The sequence below is a fragment of the Genypterus blacodes genome, unplaced genomic scaffold (assembly GCF_046128005.1).
Source record: "Genypterus blacodes isolate CSIRO-AG114 ecotype Tasmania unplaced genomic scaffold, CSIRO-AGI_Gbla_v1 ptg000438l_1, whole genome shotgun sequence".
Classification (NCBI taxonomy): domain Eukaryota; kingdom Metazoa; phylum Chordata; class Actinopteri; order Ophidiiformes; family Ophidiidae; genus Genypterus; species Genypterus blacodes.
This window is the reverse complement of record NW_027467208.1, coordinates 3,880,001-3,897,015: the sequence shown is the minus strand read 5'-3', so window position 1 is coordinate 3,897,015 and position 17,015 is coordinate 3,880,001. Positions and strand designations below refer to the sequence as shown.

Below are 17,015 nucleotides of genomic sequence, written 5' to 3'. Positions count from 1 at the left end.
ATTCCTTTATACAAATCAGTACAAGTTATATTTCTGGCATTTCTCTTCCTGCTGAAATCATGCTTTCAGGGTCTTTAACTGGGCTACCATGTGCAAGCCAACATCATGCCACATATGTAAGCAGCAGATTCAAGAGCCTTTATAATAAATGGCATTCACAGCCACAGTCAAACCAGCAGTAGTGCACATCACATCTGAACACATGACTCAAGACATTTTTTCCAATGTAATAAAATGTTTATTTTGAACACATTGGTCATCCACATGTTAAACTCCTCAGCTGCAATTTCTTATAGTACCTGGAAATGAAAAACAATTAGTAAGGGAAGCAAAATGACATTGTTTAACCCCCCTTAAAAACAAAGTTACCTTTCCATCAAAGCATCGCTCTGCACAACTCTTTTCTGATGTCCTACACACTTCTGAAGAGCACATGAAATAGATCTGGAGGAGAAGTAACATTTGCCATGTTAACAGGATCAAAACCTAATTTATATTGCCAAAAGTGCATCATTCTTCTAGTCAACTCAGACAGCATCTTCTGTCTACCAGGTTAGATTGGTGTTATTGCCATTTGGCTTCCTGAATACATACTTCTTCATCCAGGTACGCGTTAGTCCTTTGATCCATAAATTGGAAAGCCTTCACCATAAAGCGCCTCTGTTTGCGGTTTTGTGGAAGGTCAACGACTTTAAGGACGGACACATTTGGATCATTAGGGTTGGCACACCTATGAAGACGAGCGAAACAGGACAGGTAAAAATTAGCACATCTGTCAAAGCCACTTGAGAAGGTTCACATTACACACAGACACTTACCCTTCATAAGTAAGAACCAGAGCATTTGATGCGGAACGGGGGTAAGCTACACAGTAGTTGACAAGAATTACTGCATCTGGTGTTGGGGACTTAAGACGAAGTTCAAGATACAGCGGTTTGCCAAGGAGTAGTCGCAAAGGCAGGTAGTAAGTTGAATAGAAACTCAGGTACGACGAATCTGTTGGAATGAAACAAACGCATTAGTATACACACTGATGGAGACAAGACACATCTTGTAATTGGCTGTGCTGATCAATGTTTTGTTAACTGACCTTTAGCAATTCTCAGTTCGACCCCATACCTGCCCATGCCCACAATTGTTGAAGGCATGCTGGAACTGGGCCTCTTGACCATGTAGCCAACACTGGCAAGTAGATTAGAGCCCATTTTGCCATAGCGGCACTCGATCAGATATCTGCAGATGACATGTTGGGACAGAAAAATCTAGATTCTGCCAACTCATGAGAACCCAATTCAAGTAACCCAGGTCAGAGACCATAGGTAGTTTTGTCCAGAGCAGCTCACCTGAGCGGGTCAGTCCTTGTTATGAAACCATACTTCAGGTTCAGCGTTCGAACCCGAGTCTGCACTTCAGCCAAGTAGATCTGCGTATTTCCAACTTCCTGTCAAGTCAGATGCATATGAATTTAACAGAGGTACTGAATGTCGGGCAGTCGTTAATGAGACTGGTACAAAGTTTGTTTTCTGGCTACAAGCTTAAATACAAACTTACATAAGTAGTAACACCACACTCTGTAATTTTGAACTTGAAGATGGCAACTTTGGAGGCTACTATTAGTGGTTTACACTTCGGATGCCCAGGAACGATCAATTTGGAAAGGTCCACAGGGATGCTCGCAGAGTCGTGGCGAATGGAAAAGACAAAGTGTCTGTCTGCAGTGCACTCTAAAATGAGAACAATGGTGACATGTTTTGGGTTCAGCATGAAGCATTGAAGTTGTGACGTTGAAAATGTTATGCCACCAAAAGAGCCTTCACCATTTACTGGGTAGTAGCAGGCAGAAGGCGCCATGCCCACACAGCAGCCCATGTTACTACAGTCAGCGGAGGATATTCCTGAAGGGCCGCAAGGCAGACGCTGAGCCAAGGGGACGTGACAATCTGAAGTGAAAGCATGTCAAGAGATTTTAGTCATTGTAATGTGCTAGTACAGTCAGGTCAAATTCTGACATACGGTGCACAAATTGTCCTTTTCAATAAACAAGTTGGATTACACACATCCTACCCCAAAGCATTATGAGACCCATCTCCACTCACTTTGTGCAATTCCAGATGGTGCAAGTGTTGTTACAGGCATCGTCATTTTTGGTGCTGTTGTGGTTGTTGGCACTGTTGTCATGGTGGTGGTTGTAGGTGGAGGCATTGCTGCTGTAGGGGCTGCCAGTGTTTGGGGCCTTTGGTAAGGACAATTGGAAGTCCTAGACAAGCCAGCGCGAGGAGAAGCCCCAAACTCACAAGTTGCAGTGGGAACTTGTGTCTGTCCAAGCTCGTCAGTATACAAGAGCTGCACACTATGACTGTCAACCTGCAAGTTTGAGAATAAAAAAAGAAAGTGTACAACACAAACTGCACCGATTAGATTTGTTAAAAAGTTAAGGTGCTCAATTCATTTTACCACAGAAATGTAACTCAAACACGCACAATACTCAGCAGGTTTCTTATGAAGCAAGTCAGTTTTCAAAACCTACATTTTGCTTGACATGGCACCCAGTGAAGGGGATAGTCAAGGTGTTCTGGAGAAGGTTCACTTCATAATCACAAGACTCAGAGGAATCAAGTACAGAAGTCAGTTCCCAGGAACCTAGACAGTAAACAAAAAAGTGAGTTCTAACATGTAGTTGATGTGGCACATCAAGTTTTCAAAATCAGAAGTACTTACCCAAAACTTTTACGTCCCTTAATGGAACCGTTGGTGTGATTTCAAAACCAGCTTCCCTGCAGACAAAATTCAGCCCTCTGGCACAGGGAGCAGGAGCAGGGTCACTGGCCCAGGGAGCAGGATCACTGGCCCAGGGAGCAGGATCACTGGCCCAGGGAGCAGGATCACTGGCCCAGGGAGCAGGATCACTGGCCAAGGGAGCAGGATCACTGGCCAAGGGAGCAGGAGCCCTGGCCCAGGCTGGTGCAGCATTCAAATACTGGACCTCAAAGTCATGACCACCAAAAGGGTGGGAATCACTGGTGGCAACTTCAGTGGCTTCACCTTCAACAACGTCATCTATAGGGAATATGTCATTACCAAGAGTAGTGATGCTTCAAAACATCAGTATTCCAATAAATAATTATGAGGTAAACATTCTCAGCATGCAAAAAAAGATTTCAGGACTAGGGTAAAAACGTCTCAGACTATCAGGCAGCTGGTGCACATTCAGATTTCAAAGTTTAATCTTTAAGTTACTGTTGGGAGGAACCGGAATTTACCTGTTGAAGGAAACGGGTGTTCCCATTCTTCACCGGACTGGAGCTTCAAAAGATCGTTGGGGTCGAGCGTCCATCCTCGGACTGAAACCAGCAGCAGAGTCCCAGCCAGTACCGGCAGCAACGCGACCCTGAGCCCAGCCATGGATCCGTATGACACACACACCAACAAACAACCGCAGAGGAAGGGATAAATGACGGAGCGTCCTGCCGCGGTATAAGAAGCCGTTTGGGCGTAATTCAAGCCACCTGGTCGCTGTTAATTGGCACAGTTCACAGGTGTGTTGATGAGTTTGCTGATTGCTCCACAAATCAGCAGCAATCATGGGAAACTAAAATACTATTATGGGTGCTGAAAATACAACATAAGACGCCATGAAATAGGTTAAATACGTTCATTAACCAAATTGTGGACTAACAAAATGCCATTTCATTTATTAAATTCTTCAAAATACAGGCAATACTTGATAAATAAATCGGATCTTAATGCACATTGCATATAGTATTGTGCAGTTACTGGAAACGTTTCTGTATACGACATTATGTATACTAACTAGACAGTTACAGATGCTACTACATGGTTTGTAAAAGTGCATAATAATGAATTCAATGTCTGTGAAATCTAAATGTTCTTACATTTGTTAGCAATCAAAAATAACTGTTTATAATTATGGTTTAGATTCAAGTTCATTTCTTGAGAGTAAGGCTCGATAGTCTTCATTTTATTTTTTACTTCGTTATTTCCACTGAGTTATTCAATGCTGATAATTCATTTCTATTAATCACCCACAAAATACACCAATAAAAGGAAAGTACCCCTGTTTTATTGCATATAGCTCAAGTAAACAAACAACAAACTCATCATTCCACAATTCAAATAATAGTAGTCAAAGCATTCAAAGTTTAACATTCCATACGCAACAGCTTTTCTTTATTAAACAAAGCCTCAACTTTGTTATGCATCAAAAATAAACAAAATCCATGACGTGTGCATAACCTAGTATCGACATCACTTGTAGGCGTTGGCTTTGTGTTTGGGCAGAAAGTTGAAATTCTTTGGCACAGGTCCAAGGAGCAGTTCACTGCAGAGGAACAAAGAAAGCACAATAAGAAGATTAAGCTAAGTTGTACAGCGCCAACTTCAGTTTCTTGTCCGGTTTGACTCGTATTTAAATGAGTTTGCCGCTCACCTGATCCTGACCCAGTCCCCGACGTGCTGACTGGCCATCAGCGACTCCAGGTGGTTCCTGCCCATGAAGTAAGGAGGCCGCTCATTGATCTTCTGAGGTACTCGCTCTAACAGGCCGACTGGAATATATCTGTGTGTGTGAGTAAGTGTTTAAATGAAAATGAGAGGGGGAGAAAATGTTAAATCCCAACTGTTTGACCATTGACTATTGATTATGCAGTATGTGTTGTTGATCTGAACTCGCCTGCACATGAACGACAGCCACTCCAAAAGGAAGATGCGGCACTTCTCCACTCCTCGGGTGTCTGAGCCCCAGTGCTCCAGACCAAAGTTGGTAAAATCCCTGAGGACGTCCAGTCGCTCACTAGATGATATGTCCCAGTGCCTACTTTCCTTTATTTCAGTGAAGATCCACGGCTTAATCAGAGCCCCCCTGAAAAATAGGTTTGAATATTTATGTTGCCACGTGGAGACCGAGGAGTTAACTTACCAGGTATTCACATTAATGTGTCTATATTGTGTGTGTGTGTGGATACCAACCTTGCAATCATAAGACCAGAAACTCCGGTCTCTCTTGCCTTCATGGCGTCTTCATAAGACAGAATGTCTCCATTACCTGGATAAGAGTCACAACATGTCGCTTATTAGTTCACCCTTGCATTAAGAGGAATAATTACTGTACACATCAAATTCAGTTTATTTGTCAGGAGGAGCACTAAAGCCACTCTCTCTCCTTTATGAAGTTTGACATGAAGAATTGTCCTCCCCATGACCATAACACTGAATGAACATGGGAAATCAGTGAAGTAAATACATTTGTTATTACTCTTCAGCATCATATACAGTTGGAATCTTGACGAAGCTGCATACCAAAAAGTGGAATGGGGCTGGCCAACTTCGAGCAGGTGGTGATGTAATCCCAGTCAGCCGACTTAGTGTAGCGCTGCTCTCTGGACCGACCGTGCAACTGCAAGAAAACCACAGTACAAGCATGTCAGCACATTTTAAAGCTGACACTATGCCATATTTACTGTATGTGCAGGTCCAGAAATGCTTGAGATCGACACAACAACAATAAAAGTAAATAGAAAACCTGCTATGATTTGAGCTTCTGCTGCTGGGAGACTTACCGTGACCATGGAAACGCCCCATTTCTTCATCTCTGGGATGAGTTTGTGAGCTATGTTGCACTTTTCCTGAACGCCAGTGCGAATTTTGACTGTCAAAGGGACATCGAGGACCTTTGGGCAGAAGAATCGGTGTTAACATTCGGCCTCACACACTGTGCAGCAAAGTAATGAATGTAATGTCAAAAACAATTCTTACTTGGTTCATCCCCCTGATGATCTGCTCAAACTTTCTGTTGCGTGTCATCAGGCCGCAGCCTCCACCCTGCAGAGGCAAAGCAAGCAAAGAGGGATGTTTACGTTTAATATTCCCCTGTCTTCTTTCTGAGTCGAAAATTACAACTTGCGTGCGCCATTCACTTGCACACTGGTTTGAACTTGAATGGCTGCAGTGTCTCTCGATGAAACATTGAAACTGTCCTTTAATGTCGATGTGACGTCTTGGTCCTAAGACTTTACCTTCTTGTAGACAAGGTCAATTGGGCATCCGGAGTTTATGTCCACAAAGTCAACATCGGTGTTGTCGTTGATGAGTTCTGCGCACTTCGTCATGGTGTCGGGGAAGCAGCCCTCCACCTAGACACACAGATGTCACCTCAGAAATGTCGCTATCTAACGCTGCGATTCCCGGTAAAACACATACTGCCAACGTCTGTACAGTAATTGCAGATGATGATGTCACTACCTGGACACCGAAAAGGTCTTCGCTCTCGTGCCTCTTCAGGAGAGCCCACTCAGACTGCTGGCCCTGCAGCAGGTTAGTGCACATGGCCATCTCCCCACACGTGATGTCTACACCGAAACGCTTGCACACACGCCGGAAAGGCAGATTCCCACACTGAGGAAAAAAAGAGGGAATAACCAAGTCAGTTAAAAACAAATGAATCATCTTCAGTGTGTACTTGTAATATAAATGAAGAATAACAAAGAGACATCACCGACACATCTACAGATCACTTCAGGATGGTTTTACTTACAGTTGTAAGAGGAGCAAGATAGAGCTTATCCTGAAAGTTCACCTTAAACAGAGACACACACACTTTAAATGACCAAAGTTCTTCCGTACATAGCCACCATTATTTTATTATAAAATGTTGGAGGAGGTTTTGATGATGCATACCTGTTTCTTTTCACACATACGTAACTTAATGACATCTTCATCAGTCAGTGGGCCGACAGTCTTCACTGGACTCTGTTTCTCTGCATTGACCTGCAGTGTGTCACAAACATAAATGAATCATACAGAGCTTTAATTTCTGCTTTGAATCCATGGGTTAGGGTTAGGGTTTACTGAGAAATGAAAAACAAAAAAGCACAAATATATCATCATCATCATCAATTTCTATAGCTGCATTGTATTCCAATTGTTCTTGTTGTTGTTGTAAAGCTGTACCTGTGTTTCTGGTTTTGTAGCTGCATGTTGCTCCTCTCCTGAAGGATCTGCTGCCTCAGCTGCACGAGCATCACCTTGATTATGATAAAATATTGAAATAAATTCTCATCAACTCTGCATTTCGCCCCACTGATCAGCTCCTCTCACCCCTCTGGTTCAGATCTCTTACCCTTCCCTTGCCGTCCCTCCTTGTCTCTGTTGTTCGAAAGCGTTCTGAGGTACTCCTCCGACTTCTTGAAGGGCACCCAGCGTTTCCTCAGACGGTACTGGAGGTCTTTGTCCAAGCTGTTCTTCACGGGGTTCTTGCCCTCGTTGGCCTTCACTAGATCCTCGTTCACTTTGGTGTTGAAGTCAGGCGTAGTGTGCGCCTTGGCAAAGCGACACGAGAGGCCGTAGTCGCACTTTCCAAACGTGTCGTAGAGGTAGCAGCTTTCTCCGATGTCGGCCTGCTTAGTGGCCATGTACTCGCCGATGTCGTGGAAATATCTGCATTTGTCTCCAAAGGGGCATTCCCTATTGTCCTGTGTGCAACGGGAGAAGTGATATTAATGCAATCTGAACTGGCACGATGATCAAAGAGTGTGTTGTAGCTTCATACCCGGAGGACTGAGAGACACAATCGGCTGTCGTCGTAGGAGTTTGGTTTTTTGTGCGGCCTGGATTTATTCTGTCCTCGTATTCGTTTATTATCTGGTTTCCCTCCCTTGTCGCTCTCCTCCGCATCCATCTTGAGCTTTTTGGCATCGGGCTCCTCCGCCGTTGTCTCCGTTGTTGTCTCCTTGGCGATCTCATCTTCACCGGCCTTTCCTCCGTTTGCCTCCTCGTACTTGGAATCAATAAACTTGTGGAATTTGTCCTTGGTTGTTAGGAATCTGTTGGTATTAGAACAAGAAGACATTACATCATTACAAGTCATTACATTGAGAGATTGTGAGAGTGTTTGCCAGTTGAATGACTCACTCAGCTTTAATGGAGGCTTCACCCTTGATAAAGACCTCTGTCTGCTTCTCAGCTGGTTCATCCGTCAGCGTCTCCATCACAGAGTCTGTGTGCAGTTCCTATGACAACATGACAAGACAACAACATCGTCAAGCAGGAAATCAACATTGACACACGGCATATTTGACAAACTATAATACTACATATACAGATTCGTTATAAAGTGAGATAAACAATTGAATAGCTTTGCAGATCTTTTCTTTGGTAACACATGTAGCCAGAGAACAGTCCGGGAAGCAAAACGCGAGTAATAACTTTGGTCAGATAACTTAATTTCTACTTTAAGGAGACATGTTTGAATAGTGACATGTTTTAATATATGTTTTTGTTATTTTAAGGCAGCAAAAATCGAGTTTCTGCTTCCAGTCATTGAAACTTGTCGTGCTAACCTGCTAACTTCTGCCTCTTGATCTTCGTTGACACATGCAAACTCTCGCACACACACACGTGACGTTGTCGTAACCCGTTTATATCTGTATGGTTAAAAAATTACATCATTCTAAAGCGATCCAACAAACTTACCGCTCAGAGTGCGACCGAAAAATTACAGCGTGAAGCTAGAAAGAGTGCAGCTGTTTATTGTGTCCGTGGTGAACTGTAAAGCGAACATTGGTTCCGCATAACAACATTCCAACGCTGGATCTGCGCGTAGCCCCCTGCGGTCCTACGGTCAATATTTACATATGTATTATTAACCCATATCTTACTATGCTACATACCTGCTTCCATTCCATTTTGATTTCCAGTAAATTTCAGAGAGTAGATACTACATTTAACTACAGTCATCTTTAAATGTAACCATAAAATACAACATTTAGTTTATAATTGCTAAAGAAACAACAGAACACAGTGACACATCAATAATCATGTAGTTATGTTGTTTGTCATGCTTATGCCAAGTGTACCCAATGTCTATTCAAGCATTAATTCTACATATTATCATGTCCAACCATTTGATTACACTCTCAATAATATCACAGCAGTTTTGGAGCAGATGTATATTTTACTTAAAACACATACAATTGAACATTCAGATGACATCAGATACAATCTCCTCCCAATTCATTCATCTTCTTCAAGTTTTTCCATTTTTGCCACAAACCGCTTCTGACTGCAGTTGAGGATGCTGATTCCATACTTTTCAAAGTCATACTGGACTCTCTTCAGCTCCTCCAGCCGCCCTGTAAGGTTCTGGGTGCTATAATCCAACACTTTGGGCTTTTGGAGTATCTGCTTTATTGTCACTCCTCCCTTTAGGAGACAGTCCAGTTTGGAGCTCAGCTTATCTAACCTGAAGTACAGAAGCATCGGATAACTGATGATCAGGTTCTTCATGTCAGCTTTCTGACAACCGAGTGAAACCAACTTCTCCTGGTGACTTTCCAAATTCTTTTTCAGACACTCGTTTGAAAGTTGCAGGATTTCTGCTCCGGAGCCTTGGAGAAAAGCCAGCAGTTCTGAATTACACAACTTAAGGGATGTGCTCAGGATATCTATGTTATTCTTGACTCTTGTAGTGCTTTTGATGAGAATGTAGAGGTTTCTTGATATGATCGCTTTGGCAAACTGCTTTGGATCATTGCCACCAAGTTCTGCACATATTTCCTGCAGACAATCCACCCTTTGCTTGTTGAGCTCTAAACTATTGGAGAAAGTCCGCGGCGCTGTGGTCAGCAGCCGGTGGAGATGTTTGGAGTTCAGTCCCAAGGAGGTCAGAAAGGTGATGTTTTTTTCCAAGTTCTCGTTGTCACTGGAGCGGAAGAAAGACTCGGGCGAGCGATCCACGATGCTCACAATTTCTGAATCCATGGGGAAGATGTTTCTCCATAACTCCCAGCGCCGTTCCAAGTGTTGGAGCGAGCGAGTGATGGCTCGAGGATATCTGGATATGATGCTGGCGATCACTGTGGGGCTGGCACCTTTGCTCTCCAGAAACTGAGCCAGGCCTTTTTCGTTGGTGATAGATTTACGGAAAATCCCCGGCTGACGCAGGCGCGCCGTCTTCACGTCGACCCCCATGAGATCCAGGTTCTCCAGCAGAGATTCATTCTCTGAAATCGCCGGTGGTCTCAGCACGAGATGTCTTGGATTGTTGATGGAAAGACCTCTGAGAAGGCAGGTGGATGTTGGCTGTACCGGGAGGAGGAAGAAGCTGGACTGCAGCACCCTGGAACGATGGAGGTGAAGGAGAGCCCTTAACCCACTTCCTGCCATTTTCAGTGAAGATTAGACGGTGACCTACAGTAATAACAAGTAACAACTGAGGAAAACAGACAAATACAATCACAGAAACAAGAGTGGAAATTGTTTATATGTCCACACCACATTAAACATGCAGCATTCTATGCTCTAAATTTTTCTAATTAAGCCTATAAACTACGTCTTTAGCAAGTAAATCTAGCAACTCTATATAAAATGACCCTTTTATGCCAAATTCAGTGCCTAAAATACAGACACGCACCAAACACACACATTTTACAAACGTGAATTAATGCGGGATTGTAAGTTTTATTACATGAATTAAATCAAAACATAAACTCTTACCATGAGAGTGAGACTTTTAGCGATCACGTCGTCACAACACAACACACGAAACACACGCGAGAATTCTAGCCGGACTCCGTGAGCCTGCTGACGTGAGGAGCTTCGTGCTTAGCGCCCTCTAGCGGTGTGGGGTCAAAACTAATATTTCTGAGTTCACTTTTAAGACTGTAAACTTTAATGTTTTCTGATGCTGTTAGAGGTTTATTTACACTGGTAATTGTCCTACATTACAGGCAAAAACAAAGATTTTGTACAATGTAGTGAAATAAAGACACAAAACAAACCCAATTCTTGTCATATAAACATTAAGTGACATCATCCTATGTATCTTGATGCTCCGAATCAAAGCTACCAGTTATTAATTTTTTTCCACATTTATGGCAATTGTTATGATATAAAAGTTCATTCATGGCCGATAATAATGCATTCCTGTGTATATTACTGTGTTTAATCACCAGGTGGTGTGGTTGCTCTTTTTAATTTCATCTCACTGTCAGTCATCTTCATCAAAGCAGTCCAGTTCTCAATGCTAAAGTCCTGAATCATGCCATAATTATCTACATAGTATGGAGAAATTATGTCCTTTTTGGCATTATAAGCAAATAAAGGAGGGAGGAAAGTTTATATAAGAATAAGAGCTTGAGAGAATGAGAGGAGGGTTGAACATGTCAGACAGGAGACAGAGGACGCTTTCCTATTGTCTCATTTGATCATTTTATGTCCAGGAAACCCCATTTACATATGAACACATATCTTTTGACCACTGAAACGTTTCCAAATTGGGCTGTGAACGTTCCTGAAACGTGATCGTCTCATTGTAATTACGAGCAGGTGTGTGAGTGAGCAGCCAGTCATTCTCCCTGAGTTTGGAATGAAATAAGAAGTAAGAAGGTAAGAACATAAAGCTTAACAGGAAGGACAGAGGATATGTAAAAGATTTAAGTCTCTTGAATTAATTCTTCTATCTCTATTATCATTATTATTATCATTAATGACTCCTGTCTGTGCAGTAATTTCTTTTTTACTATAGTGCATTGAGATTTAGAACCCTGGATTTTATTCTTCTTCTAGTTAGTGGAGCTAATGTCCACATTATGAGCAATAATCATGTCAACAGTCACTGGGTGCCTCCTGAAATCACTGAAGGGGAGGATATTGAGATGATTGGTTACACACCACTTCACACACACACATAGATACAAACACATGCACTAATACACACAAGCTCGCTTATAGCTTGGGACCCTGGACAGCTGCCCCTCCACAATGCCACCCTTTCCACAAAAACACACGCACGCGCGCGCACACACACACACACACACACACACACACACACACACACACACACACACACACACACACACACACACTTGGTGACCCCCTGCTTTGCTAATCATTCAGACACACACACACACACACATTGTCTAGTGACCTGTTTTTACACCCCTCATCATGTCCGTCTGTGTTATGTCTTGTAAACCTAAAGTCTCTGCCGGGTCACTGTAGTGATACGTCATGTTCCCATACCTGCTCATTAACTACATCACCCCGCTGTACATTTACACAATATTTATATAATCATGTCAAATATTATCCCTGATCATACAGCTCCGTGTAATGCATTATTCCGATCGACCAATCATAGCATTCCAGGGTCAAATATCATCTTAATGATGACAGCTGAACTTGATAACGTACTGGTCACCCAGGCAACAGGAGAGTTTGCTGCTGTTTCACGTAGCCGAGCTACTTTGTACAAACACCACAAGACTTGCCAGCATTAATGGCTACAAATGAGCATAATTGCTGTAAACTAGTATTCACATTCCCTTCAGACTCATTTCAATCATTTCAATGATATAAAAGGGAAACGTGCAATTGTATTTAAACTCTAAATAGGCTATGTAGCTACTTGCAAAGAGCTAGTGGGTTCACCTGTGCTGCCGTTGTTTACGTGTGTGAGGATGCTACAGCGCCCCGCAATGGAGACATGAGGTACGACAGGCTGGAAGGAAATTAGTTATACCTTCAGAGTGTTGTGAGAATGTGTAAGCATTATTATTAAAAAAATTGGTCTCATAACACACACACATACACTCTCAAACACACAGAAACACACACACACACACACACACACACACACACCTGGTCGTCTCCTCTTCTGCCTCCCCAGATGTTTAGCGTTGAGATTTGGATGTAAAATCAAGTGTGAGAAATGTTTTTAATTATCTAGCCACCTGGACTGAGTTGTAGCAGGCACACACACACACACACACACACACACCTTTTTGTACTATGACTAAATTGCCCATATGCTTATTGACATGTATTGATTCAGCCTCTGACCATAACAGATTTACCCCAAAGCACATTTTTTCTGTCCATCTCTAAGCATCCGTCCATCTGTCTTATGATTTATTTGATGACATTGTCTTTTTAAAAATCATCTCCATAACTTGTGAGAACCTCATCAGCACACATACACACACACGCACGCACACTTGTTCAGGTAACAGATGTTGTCCTTCTTTTAATTAAAGTCAACAAATTAAGACATTGTACCTGCTTACAGCTGTAGTAAGAACCCCACCACACACACGCACACACACACACATGCATGCACAGTTCTGTTATCGCCACATTACTCTATAATCGGCTGCGGGGGAAACACTGCACCTTATTTAGAAAGAGATCTAATTATTATTCAGGAATGGCAGTGAGCGCTCGCACGGCTCTGGACTTTGTTCTTGTTCCTCCTGGATGTTGTTGAGCTTCAACAGGTTGGGGAGCTCATATTGTGGAGGGAGTCACAGTTTGCTCTTTTTAGCCCAGTGTGCCGGGCACCATGGCGATGACCCGTCTGTCTCATTATCTGGCTTTCTTTTTCTCATTTATGTCCACACTTGCAGGATGTTTGAGGACGAAAGCATGTGAACTTTCAGACTGCTGACTTCACTACGGAGCTGAACAATCTGCTGTTCACCTCCACGTGCACAATCAATTCCCTGGTAGAAGCGTGTGTGGGTATTTCTTTCACAGAGGCGTAAATCTGTCTGTCCATGGGAGAGGAAGAGGACGAGACAAAGACGCACGCAGTAATGAGCTACCATGCTGTTCCTTCTAACAGGAGCCTGAACATTTGGTCTGTGCAAACTACACCAGCAGGACTGAGTGAGACCTCCAGTGTTTGTTTGTTTTCCATTGTTGTCCCTGGCATCACTTCACTCAATCAAATGAATCACTGACCCCAGTGTCCAAACCCGGTCTCTTTCGAAACAGATCCTGCTGATTTTATTTAGTGTTTGGTGTTTCAAGTGAGCATGGATTTACTGAGTCAGCCTGGTTAGTGCACACATGACGCAGAGAACGCTTTTATTTGTTAGATTTATTTCTGAATGCCAAAGAAACAGTGCCACAAGCTGTCAAACAGGAACTTTCCCTGTTCTTTCTTTTTGCATTTCAGTCAGACTTGATGCAAATGTCTTTACTTAACCAAAGAAATCCAAAAATCTCTGAAACATTCCTTTTTTGGAGCTATTGCAGAGGTTTGACTGACAGCAGGAGAAGGTCAACGGGGGGGGATATCTGACAGCCAGAGCCGAAAAGGAACAATCTGCATACCTCATACAATGACTGTGGATCTTCCCTGAAAGAGACACAGAAGTACAAATGTGAGCTTATTGGTATTATTGGTGATAGTGATTGTAAACATGGTTGTATTTAGCACTTTTACCTGCACTGGTGAGGCTGAGGCAGCTGTCGTCACCTTGGTTACACTCCTGGGAGTTCTCGCAGCCGTCGGCGGTGCCATCAGGGCAGGAGTAACAGTTCAGTGTGTGTCCTGGAGAGACGGGACAGCATGGTAATATGAGGGTCCAGCCAATATCTGTGACCATGAATCTCTCCCTCTCTCTCCCTCTCTCTCTCTCTCTTCCTAAAGCTCACGTGGTTGCTCTTTGCAAATCACGTGATCCCTCCGATTCAGCCACACCTACCAAATCCAAACAGGGCAAAGCAAAATGCCAGGCAAAGCACCACAGGGCTCCTCATGATGGCTAAAAGACTCTGAAAATCAAAAACAAAATCATAACGAATCACTCCCAGCATTGTTACAGATAGATTCAAAATGACCAAAACAGTCAACATCCGCTTTATGAGGTACAGATAATGAAACCCTCCAATTAAAACCATTATGCCCTTGAGAGATAGTGTTGTCAGGCAAAGTTAAAACATAGAAGTGGGACACAAATGAAGACACGGACAAGAATAAAGGACGTCAACAGCTATTCTCACCTCGTTCATGTTATCATCGTTCAGACGTGCTGCCACATAGTGTCACGGTAAAATACCATAGCTACAAGTTTTGACAATTGTTAATAGAGAACTTACCTGTGAGTGTGGAGAAATGGGTTCTGCACTCTGATCTGTGTGTGTATGTGTGTGTGTGATGAGTTTGGTTTTTGTAGCAACACTTGCATAAAAAGTAAACAAATGCTTTGTTTGAGTCCAGAGTCTAAGTGAGGCTATGATTCCGGTAAAATGTTCCAGTTGTCGAAAAGTGTGTGTGGTTGTGTGTATAATTGTGTGCATTCGTGTACCATCAGCTGGATGTATGGATGTGTTTAACCGTGGAGAGGTTGGTGCAATGTTGACCCCGAGGTTTCGGTGTGTACAGTATATGCTCCAGTTCATAACGTAATCATTATGCCTTGGGAGGTGTGTGTGTGTGTGTGTGTGTGTGTGTGTGTGTGTGTGTGTGTGTGTGTGTGTGTGTGTGTGTGTGTGTGTGTGAGAGAGAGATTGTCCAGACAAACGTTTAACATTCGTCCTATGTAACCTCTCATGAGTCTGATTCCATTCAGAGTTTTCCAAATGACTTCTTTATGGACTTTTAAACTTCAAATTGCACAAACAATTGCACATCAATCTCTCTTTCTACGCCGATCTACAAGTAGTAACAGTCACACACACACATACATCCTCTTTATTTGTTGCAGTGGCCCTATCATCTCATTCCCGGCACTTTGAAGGAGAATCTGGCCTCAGTTGTCCCGTGGGGAACGTCTGAGCGCTTCTCTCACCGCGGTTTTAAGCGCAGCCATGACTTTCCTTTGCCATTGCAGCTGTTTAGCTTAATGAGGTTGAGCTAAAGGCGCTTCTAATGAGGCAAACCAGCACTTTCATGCGATTCTGCTGCAGGGGTTTTTCCTTTGTGCTTCTGCGCTCACACCCCAGTCTGCCCGGTGATTTGTCTTCCTCCCCACACTTTTGCAGAGGCTGAGTAAAAGACTTTGCTGCTGCTGCTGGTAGAGCTGCTGTCACCTCCCGTTGCATGTTGGGAAGGTTTTGGGTTTGGGGTGAAGGGTAACATGAGGAGCAGAGTTTCGGATCACCTTGGCTACGGGATAGACTTTAATATGATGATTTCTGGGAAACTCTCCCCTTACTGAAACCTTTACTGTACATCTGACTAAAACTATGACCTCATCTACAGATGTAACGGTTACAACATTCCACAATGCAAATTACCACAGTTTCAACTAACTAATATGAAGATTGATGGTGGTAAAATTGTTCAGGATCAGCAGCCAATGTTCCCTGCTCTCACTCCCTCTGCCCTTTTTTTCTCTCTATTTTCTCTTTTTCTTTCATTCCTCTCCTCTTCATTGTGTCGTCGTTTCTCTCTCTCTGACTCATTTCCCAGTCCACTGAGTTAAATATGAGGAAAACTAAACCAATCAGGCCATGACATGGTTATTATTTTAAGTACTGATTTCTTTTTTTATTCCCTCTCTCTCTCTTTCTCTCTCTCCCCTCCTGCCCCCCCAGAATTCTGTCCATCTGGAAGATTGAAGAATTTCATCACCGAGAGATTTAGACGGCTGAATTAATGAGCGATTAACATTTTGACCAACATGTGGTTGTGCCCACTGTGTGAAGGACTCTCAGAAATAACCTACTTAGCATAAATTAAAAAGCCGTCCGCACACAGTCGAGCGCCCGTTTTTTTTTCTTACACTGAGAGATTCCGTATGAAACCTTTCCTCCATCCCAGTCCCAAACAATGGCTGCTTAATAGAAAGATTGAGATTTGCTCATACCGCATTGTGCTAATTAAGCTCCCAGTGTGAAAAGTTACTCGGCTCATCCAAAAGACTGAAACTCAGGAGCGGAGGGACGGTCAATTTTAAATCAGTGCACTGTAAATAACACTATAATGGGAGGCAGTGGCTCAGTGGGTAGTGCTTCTGCTTGGGAACCGGAGGGTCGCCGGTTCGAGCCCCTGCCGAGGTGCCCCTGAGCAAGGCACCGAACCCTCAAGTGCTCCCCCCTCTGCGAAGGGTGGTAATGTAATGTAATGTAAGTCACTTTGGATAAAAGCGTCTGCCAAATGATCGTAATGTAATGTAACACAGAGAGATCAAAGGGACGGACTGAAGTAAGAAGAACCACCGGGGATGATTACTAATATTGTCTTCAAACCCGTCTGACAATGGATAATTATC

General features: G+C 43.1%; 4 protein-coding genes across 7 annotated transcripts; all 4 read right to left on the bottom strand.

Moving 5' to 3' along the window:
- Positions 1-221: 221 nt before the first annotated feature.
- On the bottom strand, positions 222-3,402 carry LOC142989789 (zona pellucida sperm-binding protein 4-like). Its single transcript, XM_076139477.1, has 11 exons — positions 3,261-3,402; positions 2,979-3,057; positions 2,097-2,233; positions 1,818-1,940; positions 1,552-1,724; positions 1,344-1,441; positions 1,091-1,233; positions 819-996; positions 595-730; positions 370-444; positions 222-299 (listed from the first exon to the last, which is right to left on the bottom strand). The coding sequence occupies exons 1-11, from the start codon at positions 3,400-3,402 to the stop codon at positions 291-293; spliced, it is 1,293 nt and encodes a 430-aa protein (XP_075995592.1). The 3' UTR covers positions 222-290.
- Positions 3,403-4,059: 657 nt separating this feature from the next.
- Positions 4,060-8,568, bottom strand: dus3l (dihydrouridine synthase 3-like (S. cerevisiae)). 2 transcript variants are annotated; one of them, XM_076139560.1, is made up of 16 exons: positions 8,488-8,568; positions 7,927-8,024; positions 7,565-7,838; positions 7,136-7,487; positions 6,967-7,040; positions 6,694-6,783; positions 6,551-6,592; positions 6,259-6,411; positions 6,033-6,149; positions 5,773-5,838; positions 5,577-5,687; positions 5,317-5,413; positions 4,987-5,062; positions 4,691-4,879; positions 4,448-4,576; positions 4,060-4,339 (listed from the first exon to the last, which is right to left on the bottom strand). In XM_076139560.1, exons 2-16 carry the CDS (start codon positions 8,001-8,003, stop codon positions 4,267-4,269), a joined length of 1,920 nt encoding a protein of 639 aa, XP_075995675.1. In that variant the 5' UTR covers positions 8,004-8,024; positions 8,488-8,568; the 3' UTR covers positions 4,060-4,266. The 2 variants fall into 2 exon arrangements, with proteins under 2 accessions (XP_075995675.1, XP_075995676.1); XM_076139561.1 differs by lacking the exon at positions 8,488-8,568 and adding an exon at positions 8,355-8,466.
- A 29-nt stretch (positions 8,569-8,597) lies between these two features.
- mterf1 (mitochondrial transcription termination factor 1) lies at positions 8,598-10,588 on the bottom strand. Of its 2 annotated transcripts, none has more exons than XM_076139563.1 (2): positions 10,510-10,570; positions 8,598-10,225 (listed from the first exon to the last, which is right to left on the bottom strand). In XM_076139563.1, the coding sequence occupies exon 2, from the start codon at positions 10,177-10,179 to the stop codon at positions 9,028-9,030; it is 1,152 nt and encodes a 383-aa protein (XP_075995678.1). In that variant the 5' UTR covers positions 10,180-10,225; positions 10,510-10,570; the 3' UTR covers positions 8,598-9,027. The 2 variants fall into 2 exon arrangements, with proteins under 2 accessions (XP_075995678.1, XP_075995677.1); XM_076139562.1 differs by having other exon boundaries at positions 8,823-10,203; positions 10,510-10,588.
- Positions 10,589-13,879: 3,291 nt separating this feature from the next.
- On the bottom strand, positions 13,880-15,009 carry LOC142989517 (CD59 glycoprotein-like). Of its 2 annotated transcripts, XM_076139046.1 has the most exons (4): positions 14,803-14,892; positions 14,505-14,574; positions 14,243-14,350; positions 13,880-14,155 (listed from the first exon to the last, which is right to left on the bottom strand). In XM_076139046.1, the coding sequence occupies exons 1-4, from the start codon at positions 14,809-14,811 to the stop codon at positions 13,998-14,000; spliced, it is 345 nt and encodes a 114-aa protein (XP_075995161.1). In that variant the 5' UTR covers positions 14,812-14,892; the 3' UTR covers positions 13,880-13,997. The 2 variants fall into 2 exon arrangements, 1 of the variants encoding a protein (XP_075995161.1); XR_012960695.1 differs by lacking the exons at positions 13,880-14,155; positions 14,803-14,892 and adding an exon at positions 14,899-15,009 and having other exon boundaries at positions 14,237-14,350.
- Between the last annotated feature and the right edge of the window lie 2,006 nt (positions 15,010-17,015).